The 15951-nt window shown below is 37.5% G+C and overlaps 1 protein-coding gene across 2 annotated transcripts in view; it reads left to right on the top strand.

The window, feature by feature from the left end:
- Nucleotides 1–15951, top strand: part of usp31 (ubiquitin specific peptidase 31) — a 44776-nt gene that overhangs the window by 19197 nt on the left and 9628 nt on the right. For both annotated transcript variants that reach the window (XM_067420576.1, XM_067420577.1), the window contains exons 3-10: nucleotides 1606–1700; nucleotides 1786–1878; nucleotides 12672–12807; nucleotides 13089–13236; nucleotides 13971–14145; nucleotides 14338–14449; nucleotides 14599–14693; nucleotides 15301–15378. In XM_067420576.1, coding sequence (XP_067276677.1) covers nucleotides 1606–1700; nucleotides 1786–1878; nucleotides 12672–12807; nucleotides 13089–13236; nucleotides 13971–14145; nucleotides 14338–14449; nucleotides 14599–14693; nucleotides 15301–15378 — 932 coding nt within the window. The remainder of the gene's footprint in view (nucleotides 1–1605; nucleotides 1701–1785; nucleotides 1879–12671; nucleotides 12808–13088; nucleotides 13237–13970; nucleotides 14146–14337; nucleotides 14450–14598; nucleotides 14694–15300; nucleotides 15379–15951) is intronic.

The raw sequence follows: 15951 nt of genomic DNA, 5'->3' as shown, positions 1-15951 counted from the left end.
CAACAAATAAAAATCAGCGTTTAAATTGCGATTAATTGCGAGTTAACGCATGACAATCATGCGATTAATCGCAATTTAAAAAATGTAATCGCTTGACAGCCCTAATAAATATATATCTATGATCGTGCGGGGGTTTTGACCTTTCTGCCGGAAGTAATGGCATTGGGAATACTGGATGGGATTCGTCTGATATGAGATAAAAAAATAACACATACTGTTTGGTTTTCATCACAGAAACTGTTTTGTGTCTTAAGACATCAATGTGTTGCCACGAGCCACAGGGTTTAATATGGACTCGTATGTCTGTGTATTTTTTACTCTCATAGTGACTCATAGAAAACACCCCATTGACATGCATTATACAAGCAACGTTTGAAACGTTAAAAATCTTCATTTTTGTTCTACTGAAGAAACAAACACACCTACATCTTGGATGCACTGGGGGTAAGCAGATAAATATAAAATTTTAATGTTTGGGTGAACTATCCCTTTAATAAAGTTACAATCACATATAGCAAAGACTTTATATAGAAAGACGGACACAGTGCAGTCCGATTACTTATGAATGGGAGAAAGTGCAGCACCCAAAATGGGGAAATCAGCTCCACCTTCAAAATAAAAGTGCAAATTGTTGATTAGTACAGTCGTCGCAACACTAAGGCTGCCTGGAAGCTCTGGTTGTTATAGAAACAGGCAGTTATTGTAAATTATTATGTCCATGCTGTAAAACACTGTTTTTTTTTGTCCATGAGCGTTTAGAAACGAGCTTTATGAGACCATTGTTGTCAGATTTAATTTTCATTAACCGCATTCTATAACCAAACCCGTACATTTTCGCATCCTTGGCAAACCAATGCTGTGTGAACGCATCCTAACTGGACAGCTAGTTTGTCACTTCACAGTGCGAGAGAGACCCTCTGCCCAAACACATGTCTACCATGTTTTGCAGGTTTTCATGTATGGTTTTGGTAACTAACAGCGACAGAGATATGAGATTTTATCTGAAAGTTTTAGATCCAGACACGGTTCTCCAACGAAACTACACCCAACAGTTTTGTGTTCTGTGCGTGACTCAGATCTGTGGTGTTATACGCTGCCAAAGACACAAGCACAAATGTTAAAGAGCATCTTTACATTGAAGCTGCTCTCGGTTAATGAAGACGGATGAACTTGTGGCTTAATTTGACTCTTGTCATTTTCAAAGTGATAGGCCTAAGACTTTTCAGTTTTATGGACGTTGCCATCCTTGATATTACTTTGGTCACTGGTAAGAGAATACGAGCTTGACTTCTGATGCATGTTCATGCAGACAGTACTCGAGATACTACTGTCAGTTTTTATTTGAACGAGACGTTTCAAGACTCGCATATGTAAGTAAATGCGGTTGTCAATCCCAGTGTATGTAGCCATAATTATTTGTTGTAGTTGCTGTCTGTGCACGATCAATTTCATATGCATTTCAGATATTTCATATGCATTACAGAAATGTTCATGATGTTGCATCATATGCAAATCTATTATGCATATTCAGTAGTTGGCCATCCTCCTGTTTGTCTTGCCTTACTGGTGTTAATATTGTGAACATTCTCCTGTTTGTCACCATAGCCACCAATTGAGGAAGATGATGCAGCGTTAGAGGGACCTTCACCTCCTCTTTCAGCTGGCTCATTTGTCCAGGAGCTGTTTCAAGCTCAGTACAGGTATGATCCTTCATGTCTGCCTGACGACTGCACTTAAATATTTTTCTTGGCTGAAATCACTCACTGCAACCTCTGTTGATTCCAGATCCTCGCTTACCTGTCCCCACTGTCAGAAACAGAGCAACACCTTTGATCCTTTTCTTTGCATCTCCCTCCCGATTCCATTACCTCACACACGGTAAGTACTGATGTCAGAGAGACCCTGATTTAATTTCCTTGGCATCAACATGCTTCATCTGTAGCTTTGGGGTGGATCTGTTTCATCTGTTATCCTACAGTATATCCTCACTAACCATGAAACATGTTGCTCTGTGGTATCTATAGAAATTGATAAATTACATTTAAAAAAAAAAAAAAAAAAAAAAAAAAATATATATATATATATATATATATAAATATATATATATTTTTTTAAAGAATTATATTATGCTCACCAAAGCTTCATCTATGTCTTTTAAAAATACAGTAAAAGCGTAATGTAAATGTATATTAAAATGTAAATTATTCTTGTGACAGTTAAGCTGAATTCTCAGCATCATTACTCCAGTCTTCAGTGTCACATAATCTTTTTGATATCATTCTAGTATGATGATTTGCTGCTCAAGAGACATTTATTATCATCAAACTGGGACTGGAGGGTTTTAAAACTGGCTTGAATATCATTTTTATTAAAGGACTTTATTAAAGAAAAGTTATTGCTGGTATTCCCATGAGTTCCAAGTCAAATAGTGTTTTATGAAGAGTCACATCTGGTGTTATTGTACAATATCATTCAAAATGTCTAGGTTTAACAAGTTAATGTGATCATATGATTGGATGATTTAGCTTAACACAGACAAGGTTAGTTAGTAAAACACCAGTCCCATGCCATTTCCATATTTATTGTCTCAATTTCCATATGTAGTGTAGTAAAAATAATAATAATATATATATATTATTAAGATATATATATATATATTTTTTTTTTCAGTTTCCATTTCATTTTAGTTCAATTTTATAAAGTATATAGTTTTTTTTAGTTTTTATATTTATATTTCTATGTAGCTTTAATATATGTTTTACCATATATTAGTTTTAGACATTTAGTGCCTCTACTTATTAAAAAAAAAATCTGTTAGTTGCCAAGACAATATTTCTAACTTTATTTACATTTGTAATGTATATATTATTTTAGGGCTGTCAAATGGATAGGGCTAAGTAAAAAATATAGATTTCTCGATTTTAATCAATTCTCACTTTTACAAAACACTATCGATTCTTAAATCTCAAGAATCGATTAGTCATCCGGTTTTCAGGTAATTAATTATATCAATGTAGTGCGCATCTCGCAATAAAGCAAAACAATTATGACTATTAAATATGAAACAAAGTCTCAGATTTGAAATTGTCTATTTTAATACAAAAATGTTTTACAAAATATAAAAACAATATAGTTTTGGCATTGTGGCATGAGAATGCTCTGCCCCAGCTCAGCTCAGAAGAACTCGCAGCGCGGAACACAAATGAACGGATCTTCTCTTCCACCTTAATTCCAGTAACAGTGCCAATAACTATGAATCATCAATTATAAAGCATCTGAAAGTGTGTAAAAAGATACAGGACAACTTAATGAAATCCGTATCATGTTACATAGAATAGCTCAATCAGTGTTTCAACTGCAGAAAGACATAAGTAAAATGGCTTGTAAACAATTTTATGTAACGTCACATTTACCTCAGAAAAACATGTCCTGTGTCCATAAACTCAGTCTGCTAGAAAAATGTACTCTAAAGAGGAGAATTTTGCTAATGATATGCACCACATTACATGGGCTATTCATTGTCATTATGATTAAATCTGGCAAGTTTTTATGACAGCCACCATTTAAATGTGTGTGTGTGTGTGTGTATATATATATATATCTATATCTCAGCGCCGTGTCTCAGGTATCTCACACCAGGCAGACGTGAACATTATATACGCGCGAGCTCAATTTTGAATCGACTTCTGACAGAAGAGCTGCACGATGAGTGTATCTTGTAGCACAGGGTGAAATCAGTATGTACATTCACGATTTGAGGGAATTATACATTTAATCGCCGCTGACAGGCGTCGAATGCCGCTCTCTGTGTATATGGGTTCAAATTTTAAAGGAGCGGCACATCCATTGCGAAGCTCAGTGCCCTTAAAGGGGCGATCGCTCAGCGCCGAGTCCCGCGACACGTCTTTATAACACTAATATTGAGCACCCCCATATTGCCAAAATGGTATGATCCTCGTTTCATAACACCCGCAAAGATTCGACCATGAGATCAGTGGTCGAATCCGGTCCTGCATATCGATGCATCGAATCTTCGACTTCACCCCTAATATATATATATATATATATATATTAGGGGTGTAACGGTACGCGTATTCGTATTGAACCGTTCGGTACGAGGCTTTCGGTTCGGTACGCGGTACGCATTATGTACCGAACGGTTCTTGGACTAATTAATTAAATTTGGAAAATAAAAAGTGTGTGAAATATAATAATATGCGTTCAACAAGGTAGCCTAATAACCAAAACGACGTAACAGCCAATGCCCCTGACACCGCCGAAGTGAAAGAAAAAAAAAAACACCAAATATGTTTTAGGCTGCTCAGTCAGGTGCTCGCTTATGGGCCTTTCACACCGAACGCGGAATGCGCTGCGCTTGCCGCGGGGTTCAGCGCAGCCCTTCAGATGCGCTTCACTGGCCAGCGCAAAGTAGGCGGAGTTTTCAAAACTTTTTGCGGGAGTTCTATATGTCTATTTCTATTCATTCAATCAGCAGCAAATATGTATCTGTCCCGTGCTAAAAAAGCGAGCGATTAAGCGATAGCAATAACCCTTCTAGTAAGAAGAAGAAGAAGAGAGAGAGCAGCAAGGAAGAAGAGGTATATATATATATATATACACACACAGTGTGAAAACAAGGCATATAAATAAGACGTATATCAATATATCATTATCATTATTATGTATATGCCTTGTTTGCACATTGTTTGTGTGTGTAGGCCTATATGTGTGTATTATATTATAATAATATTATTGTACACTGACACGCACAGTACAAGATGTTCATCCATTTTGATTTCCGTGCTCGTTTCTTTCGATGTACCGTTTCTATTGGCCGCGCGGGTAATCGTCACAGAGCGCAGCGGCAAAAGTTAAAATATTTTGAACTTTGACCGCGGCATGCGCGCAAGCTCGTCAAGGGTGTGCTCCGCTGCGCGTGCGCTTTGGTCGGCGCAGCAACAAACCGTCCTTGCGCGGCGCAAGCCATTGAAATGAATGGATTTCTTAGCGCAGCGGCGCCGTAGCCGCGTTCGGTGTGAAAGGCCCATTACTCAGTAGGATACGCGCTGAGTGCTCGTGGCAAAATGGCTATTGCGTTTAACAAACGAGAAATAGAAGAGGTCTGGTGTGGTCTGGTGTTTGGGTGAACTTTGGATTCTCTGTAAGCTATGATGGTGTTGGCAAAAGTGATGGATTAAAAAACAACAACGGTATGTCGCATTTGCTGATGGTACAGCAGCGGGAATAATTCATGTCATGTCAATCATCTCATTTACGCCGACAACAAGACGATAAAAAGGAGAAACAGCCACAAACTATCCCACAAACTATCCCCGCAGCACTTAGACAGACATTTCCAACTAATTCAAATGGCAAAAGACATCACCGCGGCGAGTGGTCCATTTATAGCCGCGGATATGAGACCTAACGCCCGTTTCACACATACTCCGTCTGCAGTGCGTTTGCGGTGCGTATTTTTTTCACTACCCATGTTAACGGATCACAGCTTTCACACAGATGCTGTCCGTCAGTCCGTTCCAGGTGCGTTGCGTCTGCAGCAGTGCGGCGATCGTTTTCGTACCGAGTCTATTTTTTGCTGCGCTGCGTTGCTGCATTAAAGCGACAGAACATTGTTTGCATTAAAATAAACATGTACTGACGCGAAAATCTAGTCATTTCACCACAGATGCATATAATTTAAAATATACTCTTGTTTCAAAGTCAATACATGGCTTTTTTTCTCATGTAAAGCAACAAAACGACACCTTACCTGGCATTTAGGTTAAAAAAAAGTGCCATAATGGATAGCACTCGTACTTTCTTGGAGGTGAAAAGCAAAGTTCTTTTTGACCTCCAGGATTTCTTTTAAAAGGGTTTAAAAACGAAAGAAAAACGAGAGTCGGCTGTTTTTGAATAGACTATTGTAAGTTTCTAATTTAAAATGTTTGTGATTTAAGGCTACAAACTATGTTTAAATGTTTTGCCACTTGTGTGAGCTAAATCTAAAGTATATAAATATGAATAAATGAATTTAATAAAATGTTGTTTAAATGTAATAGGCTACATAACCTGACTTCTATTAAAGAGTAAACAAAGAGAATTGGAATTCTGACGAGGCATGTTCAGTAAAAACTTTTGGATTTTAAATAAAAAATAATGAATCAATGCTGTGTTTGTGGTGTGCAACAGCGGATCAGTTGCGGACTGCAAACGCAGCATATGTGAAAGCAGGGTGTGGGGCTCCTGCAACGCACACGCAACGCAACACGCACCGCACACGCTAATTACACATTTTAAATTAGAAACTTAGAATAGGCGATTCAAAAACAGCCGACTCTCGTCTTTTCTTTCGTTTTTAAACCCTTTGAAAAGAAATCCTGCAGGTCAAAAATAACTGCATTTCACCTCCAAGAAAGTACGAGTGCTCTCCATTATGGCACATTTTTTACCTAAATGCCAGGTAAGGTGTCGTTTTGTTGCTTTACTTGAGAAAAAAAGCCATGTGTTGACTTTGAAACAAGAGTATATTTTAAATGATATGCATCCGTGTTGAAATTACTAGATTTTTGCGTCAGTACATGTTTATTTTAATGCGAACAATGTCCTGTCGCTTTAATGCAGCAACGCAGCGCAGCAAAAAATAGACTCGGTACGAAAACGATCCGTGCACTGCTGCAGACGCAACGCTCCTGGAACGGACTGACGGACAGCATCCGCGTGCAGTGTAGCTGTCATCCGTTAACATGGGTACGGAAAAAAATACGCAACGCACACGCACTGCAGACGGAGTATGTGTGAAACGGGCGTAAAGTATAGCTCCATCATTGTTCAATGTAAAAAAAAAAAATCATACTTTGTTAGTTTTAATAAAAAAATAATAAAAAAAGGTAATTTATCTGCCATTTTTTTCTTTTTGCTGTAGGCCTATCTAAAACATACCGAACCGTACCGAACCGAACCGTGACACCAGTGTATCGTATTGAACCGAACCGTGAATTTTGTGAACCGTTACACCCCTAATATATATATATATATATATATATATATATATATATATATATATATATATATATATATATATATATAATATTAGGGCCGGGACTTTAACGCGTTAATTAATTACGTGACTTTAACGCGTTAATTAATTATGCAAAAAAAAATATATATATATATATTTTAACCGCACTTATTTTTGCACCGCAGAACGTTTTTCAATGAATGAGTTTCGATGGACCGATTATACTGGAACACCAACTAGCGCTCCGGAGTCGCGACAACAACAAACCATGAGTGAACATGAACGAAGAAGCTGATGAGACTGCTTTGCTTGGCCCCGTGGATGGGACATTTTGTTTTAAAAAACGAAAGAATGGAAGCGTCGACAAGAGCACGGTTGTGTGCAAGCTATACAACAAGGAATTTGCGTTTCACCGCAGCACATCGAGACTCAAATATCCCAAATATGCTTTTGCTATACTTAATGGCAAACATTGCGCTGGTCTGCTGGACTGAAATAAATAAACAATATTTTGTTGATTAAGCTTATGTATTCAGTCATTATTCAATGGTATACTAAAAATACATGTGAAAAATTACTTCTCATTGTTCTCAGGTCAAATATTTATATGCAATTAAAATGCGATTAATTTCGATTAATTAACAAAGCCTCTAATTAATTAGATTCATTTTTTTAATCGAGTCCCGGCCCTAATATATATATATATATATATATATATATATATATATATATATTATACCTTTTTTTAAAGCATAATTTAGTGTAATTTAAGTGTATGTATACAAATCAGTTAATTTAGTAGGCTATGCCAATGTAGTATCAACTGACTCCCATAGTTTACATTACTTCAGAGATTTGTTTTCCTTAAGAACATTTGCCATGTATTTTACCAACCTGATATATATATCCAAAATAATCAATATTGAATTTAATCGAATCAAATCAAAAATTGAATCGAAAACTTGAATTTGTGTCAATACCCGCACTATAATAAATGTGTATAATTATGTTTATATAAATACATACTCATTCATTCATGTCAATACATTTAAGAAATATTTGCATGTATATTCTGAATATATTTAGACAATTTATATTAAATGCAAATATAAATATTTTGTATATAAATATATAAAAAAATCTTAAATATGAACATACGTGTGTGTGTGTGTGTGTGTGTGTGTGTGTGTGTGTGTATACATCATAATTATACACAGTACACACATATATTATGTATACATAAACTTTTGGTGCGATTATAATTCTGGATGTGATTAATCGATTTGACAGTTTTTATTCTTTTTTTCTTTCTTTTTTTTCAATTATCAAAAAAAAAAAAAATATTTTGAAGCTAACAACACTTGTTATTCATAGCCTTTCATTATAAGCATATTTTTTGTACAGTGCAGGCATTTTCCCTTTGTTTTCATTGAAGGACACTGGAGCCTGAGAGCATACCACAGATATGTCATGAATATCTGTTTTGATAGTTCTTGGATTCCTTTTACTCAAAATATTCCTTTATAAAATCCAAAAGTTCTAAAGTTGCCTTTTTTCTCTTTGGCTTAGGTGCTAAATATATACTTTTCCCTTCAAATTATCATCCTGTTCTGCTTCTCTCCTGAGGTGCTGTGATGCTATTTTTAAGAGGCCTGTTCAGTGGTTGATCAAGGAGAGTGTTTGGTTTAATTCAGAGGCATTTTTAAGCTGCTGAATTTGTTTGTAGACATTTAATGATTAAAGAAGTCCTACTCTTAGAAGACAGACCATGATTTAAAGCACACCATTTCACACAAAGAAAGTGATAATTCTTGTAAAAATTATCACAATATAATTTTCCAAATCAGTCGATATCTTTAAAGAAATAAAGATTTTACATTTATTGTGATATTTAAAGTTAAATTACAACTGTGGTCAGCATTTTTTTACTCAACACTATATATCAATACAATCATTATATATATATATATCACTTAATTATGTAAGTAGTAAAACACTAAAAACGCAAACAGGCAAAAAAAAAAAAAAGTTTTAAGTTGAGAAACATTTTGAGTCCTCCCTCTCTTGCCTCAGTGGATTGGTCCACTGAGAGGAGAGGAGGGAGAGAGCAAAGTTCAGCAGTTGTGGAACTCCAGTAAGGGCTGTCTATTTGATTGATTTTAAACATTGGATGAAATTAGTTCTCTTATAATACAGGCGATGCTGAGTCATTAATACATCACCGAAGACAAACAATTATGATAGCGATGTACAAGTCCAATGTTTTAGTGATTATAGTTTGGTAACTTTAGCTTGTTGTCACCCACTACAACTAACAAGGTGATAAGCCTGTGCGTGAATGTGGTTAATGTAGATTTACAGCTGTGTTGGGCTCAATGTTATATAGCTCAATGTTAAATTAAAGGGGGGGTGAAATGCTGTTTCATGCATACTGAGCTTTTTACACTGTTAAAGACTTGGATTCCCATCCTAAACATAGACAAAGTTTCAAAAACTAATTTTGGACGTTTGATGGAGTATTTCTGTGTCAAAAATACTCCTTCCGGTTTCTCACAAGTTTCGGCGAGTTTTTTTCGAGTATGGGTCTACTTGACGTTAAATAGAGCGGAAGGTCCTTGTATGGGCTGTACGGGCTCTTCTCCCGGTAGGGTGCGCGCACGCGTGACTAGAGCACGCTGTAAACAGTCTCTCAGGTGCAGATCCAGTCATCCGTGAACACTTATGTGGCGCCGCGCTTCTCTTTATTCCTATGGGTGACGTCGAGCGACTTCAACACTTCAGCACAGCATTCCGGGAAGGCAGCGCTGCATTTGAACCGATTTGAACGCAGAAATGACGGGAAGCTTCAAAACATCATTTCAGTTGCGTCTCAAAATGGATTTACACGCCACTGCTGTCAGGACTTTACCAAATCATACCAAAGAAGTGTGTTTTTGACGGAGCAGTCCCAGCGCTAAAGCTTCGGTCCTGCTTTGGAAGCAGCCGGTGAGTTAACTTAAACTGCCTCAAATGTCTCTGCTTTTGGCTACGGACGCATGAGTAAACATCAGTAAACGACACGATCGCGTGCTTCGTCATTCAAATGCTTTAAATGTTAACGGTTACTCCATTGTTGTTCTCTGTATAACGTTACAGTATTCTGACGTGCAAAACCGTTTTGCTTGCTACTTCTAAGGTCTAGTCGCATACAATAGTCCATAAACCGAATCATGTCCTCATACACTGCGAGTAAACACACACAAATGTGGAGAGGCCATTAAATACAGTAACTTACATACCACAGAGACGGACGTCCTGATGTTGCCGTTTCTCCTGTTCAATTTATTTCTCCCTCAGATTTGATTGTGGATCATTATCTGTATTAGCTGAGATAGATGGGTTTCTCCACGCTTGAGGACGTCACCGCTTTGCGCGCTTGTCATTCTTTAGCTCCGCCCACAGGATACGCCTCCAGGCGCTCGGTTTTTTCTGGAAAGACTCGGTACAGCCTATATTTCTTTTATAAATATGATAAAACTAAAGACTTTTCGGAGATATGAAGGATGCAATACTACTCTATAGGTACTCAAGATTGACATGAGATTGACTGAAACTGAGTGTTTCACCCCCCCTTTAAATTATATATAATTTAATAATTAAATTCCGTGTGGTGTACCTACGATAAGCAGTACGTGGACTGCTTATCGTAGGTACACCACACGGAATTTAATCCACTTCAAACCACTGAAGTTGAGGGAACTAACTTGTCAACGATATCTGTGTCCTCCGAGCTGGTCGTGAGCACTGATTTTTCTTCACTATTGCTAATTTTTCTCGCTCCACTTCACTCCGATCCTCCAAGCAGTTAGCCACGGACTGTAAACAACACAGCGTGCAGCACCCAGAAGCCCGGTCTGCAATACGCATGAGCAGCATTACGCATAGCGCGTAAGCATTATATAGAGAATTTATCAAACTGTTATCGTTTTATCAAGGAAAATTATATGGTGATAATTATCATTTTATTGCCCAGCCCTAGTCCCAGGGAGAGTAGAATAGCTGGGAAGGTTCCACTTACACATCATTATTGTGTAAAACCCAGCCGGTGACTTCTTATCATCCCTAATTCAAAAAGTTCTACATCATCAAGAGGAATCGGGGGGGTATTTTGACCCGTCCACCCACAGTAGCTTTCTGCACTGTCGGCATCTCCACTCTGAAATGCATTAGTGCAGAGACAGAGTAGATTTGGAGCTTATGCTCTGCCAGCATGAAGAATGACCGATCTGAGAAAAGAGGAAATTTTGTCTGGAAGTTCAACGGTGTGCAACTTAAGCGCTGACTTATAGTCGCCCTTGTCTGTGAGAGTAGATTTAATTTTCCCTCTCTTTAATTTTGTTTATCCATGCTTCGCAGTTGCTGTTAACGCTGTGTATTATTTCATAGGCCTTTTCTTCCCAACCCTTCCTTGCTATGCCACTTCATGTGGGCAGATGTTAATGAAGAGTTGATTTAGCCAGTAAGGGTTCGTCTTCTGGGGCTACTGCACACTGCTTTTCCTCTTTAGAGATGAGTCTGCTTCCTAATGCATTTAGAGAGGTGATCAAGCATCATTAAAGCAATGCTAAATGCTTTCAGTCCTTACAGGCTGCTGAATGCAATAACAACTTCAGTGTAGTGCTTTATGCTGTATCTGCTTGGATTTATATTTCACCCAAAAAGGCAAAATCTCTCATTCACTTGCAATCATGTCATTCCAAATCCATAAGACTTCTGTTCATCTTTAAAAGAAAATCTTTTAAATGAAACCTAAAATATTTCTGTTCCTATGTTTAAGGTTAATTTCCCCAACCTTTTAAGCTTCAAGAAGTTTATAAATGCATTGTAAAAGAAAACCATATGAATCGAGCGGTTTAATCCAAGTCTTCTGATGAAACCGACACGATCACTTTATATCAGGGATGGGCAAACTCTGTCCTGGAGGGCAACTGTCCTTCTAACCACATTATTAAAGGGTTAGTTCACCCAAAAATGAAAATTCTGTCATTAATTACTTACCCTAATGTCGTTGGACACCCGTAAGACCTCCGTTCATCTTCAGAACACAAATGAAGATATTTTTGTTGAAAATTTTTGTTGCTCAGACAGGCCAAAAATATCTTCAGTTGTGTTCTGAAGATGAACGGAGATCTTACGAGTGTCGGACGACATGAGGGTGAGTAATTAATGACATTTAACATTGATCAAACCACATACATACAGCTCATCAAATATGGTACACTCAAACATGGTGTCTTCCTGAACTTTTGAAGCATTATGAATTTTGGTTGTGTGGATTTTCAATAGAGGGACAGAAATATCTAGGGTTTCATTAAAATATCTTAATTTGCCTTTGGAAGATCAATGGAAGTTTGATGGGTTTTAAACAACATGACAGTGAGTAAAGTATTGCAGAATTTTCATTTTGGAGTGAATGGGCCCATTTTTTAGTTTGTGGTTAGGTTGAACATGTACTAAAGATCTGAGTTGGCAACCAGAAAGCTGTAGGTTTGAACTTTGCATGAGATGATCCATGACCTTTTCATTATTGTACACATGGCTGCTCTAGGGTGGCTGTCTCTGTGCACTATAAATTGCTTTGGATTAATTTGTTGCATCTCTTGACATCCCGCAGGCCTCTGTATGTGACCGTGGTTTATCAAGGCAAGTACTCCCACTGCATGAGGATTGGTGTGGCCGTACCACTCAACAGCACTGTGTCCAGACTGAGAGACTCCGTATCACGTGAGACCAAGATCCCACCAGACCAGGTGCAGTTTTCACAGGTTTTTTTGCACCTTACTGAGATGTTATTTTGTATCGAATTTAAGTCTTGGTGTAAAGATCTTTTCTGTTTCCCTGAATACAATATTGATTCTCCATTAATACTGAGGTGTGGGCACTGATGGAGGGTTACAGTAATTGCTGTTTGTGTGTTCGTCTTCCCATTTAACGTCATCAACCAAAGCCATTTCCTGTTTGTTTGCCTTGTTTTACCGGGATGTTGAGTGTAAGCCACTTCTGACCATCTGTCTCTCTTATGTCTGTGCAGTTTGTCCTGACTGAAATGTATTACGACGGTTTCCACCGCTCCTTTTGTGACGATGACGACGATCTTGATATCATTCAAGAAAGTGACTCAATCTTTGCTTTTGAAACTCCTGAGACTTTTAGATTAGAAAACATTCGCTCTAAAAGAGGTACTTTTTCATGTATTGCACTTTGGTTAAAGCCCAAAGTATACATCAGTTTTGCCCCGAAACCCTTAGGCCTCCAGCCAAACACGTTTCAAAATATTCCCCATTTTAGTAGCAAGCATGAACATGCATAGGTGGTTAACACATACATACTAGAAAGTTTAATCATTACCCAGTATCGGTCTTGTGTTTTTTCTCTCCAGAAGTTATTACTGACGGAAATGTCCGTATTTACTTTTGTGTGTCTTAATCCCTTTACACGATCACTAGTCAACATTGCCGTTTATTGTTGTTGCATCTGCAAGAGTTTGTTGTTGTTTCGTCTTTTTCTTTTTTTAACTGTGAAACAATGAACCGGGTCAGTGTTGTTTAAAAGTCTAAAGTTAGTCTGTTCTTTTGGACCAAATAATTAGTGCAAACAAATATTCACGACACAAGTTATTGAGCTAAGTATTGTGCGGTTAGAAAAATCGGGCTGTGCTTATGACAATATTTGCCACATACACTAATACTCTAGTGTACATGTAAAAAACTGACGGATACTTTGGGCTTAAGAAAAAATATATGTATTGTCATGTAAAATAATCCTAATCATAACCAATCAGCCTTTATTAAAACATAACTACTAATAAGCTAAAGATAGTCCTTTGTATTTGAAAGCATAGGTACTAACTTAGCTTAGATATCTTCCTACTAGTGTTTTGAATGATGTAAGTAACATTTTTAACAATTTTCAGGGAGCCTCCTTGCTAATTTGAATCAGAACAATTTGAAATACGGAGCGGAGAGCAGCCGAACGCCATCTTTCATGCAAGGAGCAATAAATCCAGCATCACCCAACAAAAACACTGGGTGTGAGAAAATGATTCTGCTGATCTGTAACCGAGCCTGTACTGGCCATCAAGGACGGAGGTAAAAACAGAAAAACAGCCAAAAACAGCCAAACACCCTGATTATTGTCTTTCCCTCATGCTAACACAGCAGTTAATGTTCCATTATTTTTGATCTCTTGCATGGAGTAAACTCATTAATGTATTACATTTCACAAAGACAATAATGTATCACAAAGTGGAAAATCAATGCAGTACTCTCTGTTTGATGCAGGTTTGGTCTTCCATTCGTACTATATCTAGAACGCAGCGTGACATGGGATGTCTTACAGAAAGAAATTCTGGAGAAAATGCGTCACCTACTTAGGCCAGGGGTTTACATTCAGGTCAGTGATTATTCTACTTGCTCTACTTCTATGGGTGTCAAATACAGCTATTCATTTGTATCAGTTGAGTCTGATGGGATCAGTACGAATAAATATGGCTTTTTCTCTTGTGTACAACTTGCATTAATAAAGCGGATTGATTCTTTTAGGTTGGACCCTTTAGTCTGCGTGTGGTAGGAGTGGTTGGGATCACATATCTGTTGCCACAAGAGGAGCAGCCACTATGTCACCCCACCGTGGAAAGGTTTGTTATGCATGACCAGTGTGTTCAGATGTTGTGTGAACTTACATTTTAGGTGTCCAACTGACTGGTTTAAAAGACATGCACATTGTTGCACCATTGGTGCACATACATTTTTTTTTTTAAACTATACTTTTATTAAAGCAGAATTTACACAAACCTCCTAAAATATTACATTAGTCTAGATGCTTTAATGAGTATAGATGAAAAGTTTATCAACTGCTTCAGTGTGCAGGCAGTGTGATCATTAGATTTAACAAATGTAATAAAACAAGGGTTCTTCAATTTAGGCTAGGAGGTGTTTGGCTCAGATAAGCACTCAAATGGCAAAGCTTGCGCTCATTGCTTTAGCATGTAATCTGCCGTTCAAGCTCTTCAACAGAAACACTAGTGGCTGTTTGGCCTATTTAACCTGTTCTAAATATTTATAACACAGACACTTTATATACAGTGGAAAACTATTTTACACGGTTATTCTGGGTGGTGCGTTATGTCAAAAATGCACCTGCTCGTTGAATGAGTTTATAAGAGTTTTTGCTCTTGACAGAGTGTTAGCTGCTCAGTTGCTCTCATGAGACAAACATGTCTTTCCTCAATCTCTCTTTTGTAGAGCATATAAATCCTGTGGACCAGGAGGACCTCCTCATGTTAAGATTGTAGTGGAGTGGGATAAAGAGACCAAGGAATGGTAAGAATGACCTAGCCATCAAATCAAAATGTATTTTTTAAAGTACAATAAAAACAACAGAAGTAGACCACTGTGCTGTATAAAACGTTGCTAAAAAAAGACAGAAATAAACGTAAACAGTTTAGTTAGTCCTTGAAATAAAGCGTATCAAAACTCTTAAAGGTGGTGGATCCTTGTACTCTAGGGACAGTTATAAGCCTGTGTAAAAAGATACATTTTTAACTTGGAATTAAGTTCAGATTTTGAAGAGATCTGAGAGAAACTGGAGGATTATTCCACCATTTTGACCCAGCAATAAAGAAGGCACGATCACCCCTCAACTTTAATCTGGTTCTAGGAATCATCAGCACTCTTTGATCAGAAAACCTTAGAGATCAATCGGATGTTTTTGGGTTTAAAAGATCACAAAGATATTCAGGAGCCGTTACTCTCAGAGCTTTAAAATCAAACAGGAAAATGTATAATTACAACTGCAGTATTCTAAACGATCTCCTTGCCTTAGCCCAATTCACAACGGTTAGCTTGTAATAACGAGTTCTAATTCCGCAGGAAATTCGTGTCATTACGTCATGT

Source organism: Pseudorasbora parva, chromosome 2 (assembly GCF_024679245.1).
Source record: "Pseudorasbora parva isolate DD20220531a chromosome 2, ASM2467924v1, whole genome shotgun sequence".
NCBI lineage: Eukaryota > Metazoa > Chordata > Actinopteri > Cypriniformes > Gobionidae > Pseudorasbora > Pseudorasbora parva.
This window is presented reverse-complemented; position numbering and strand designations above follow the sequence as displayed.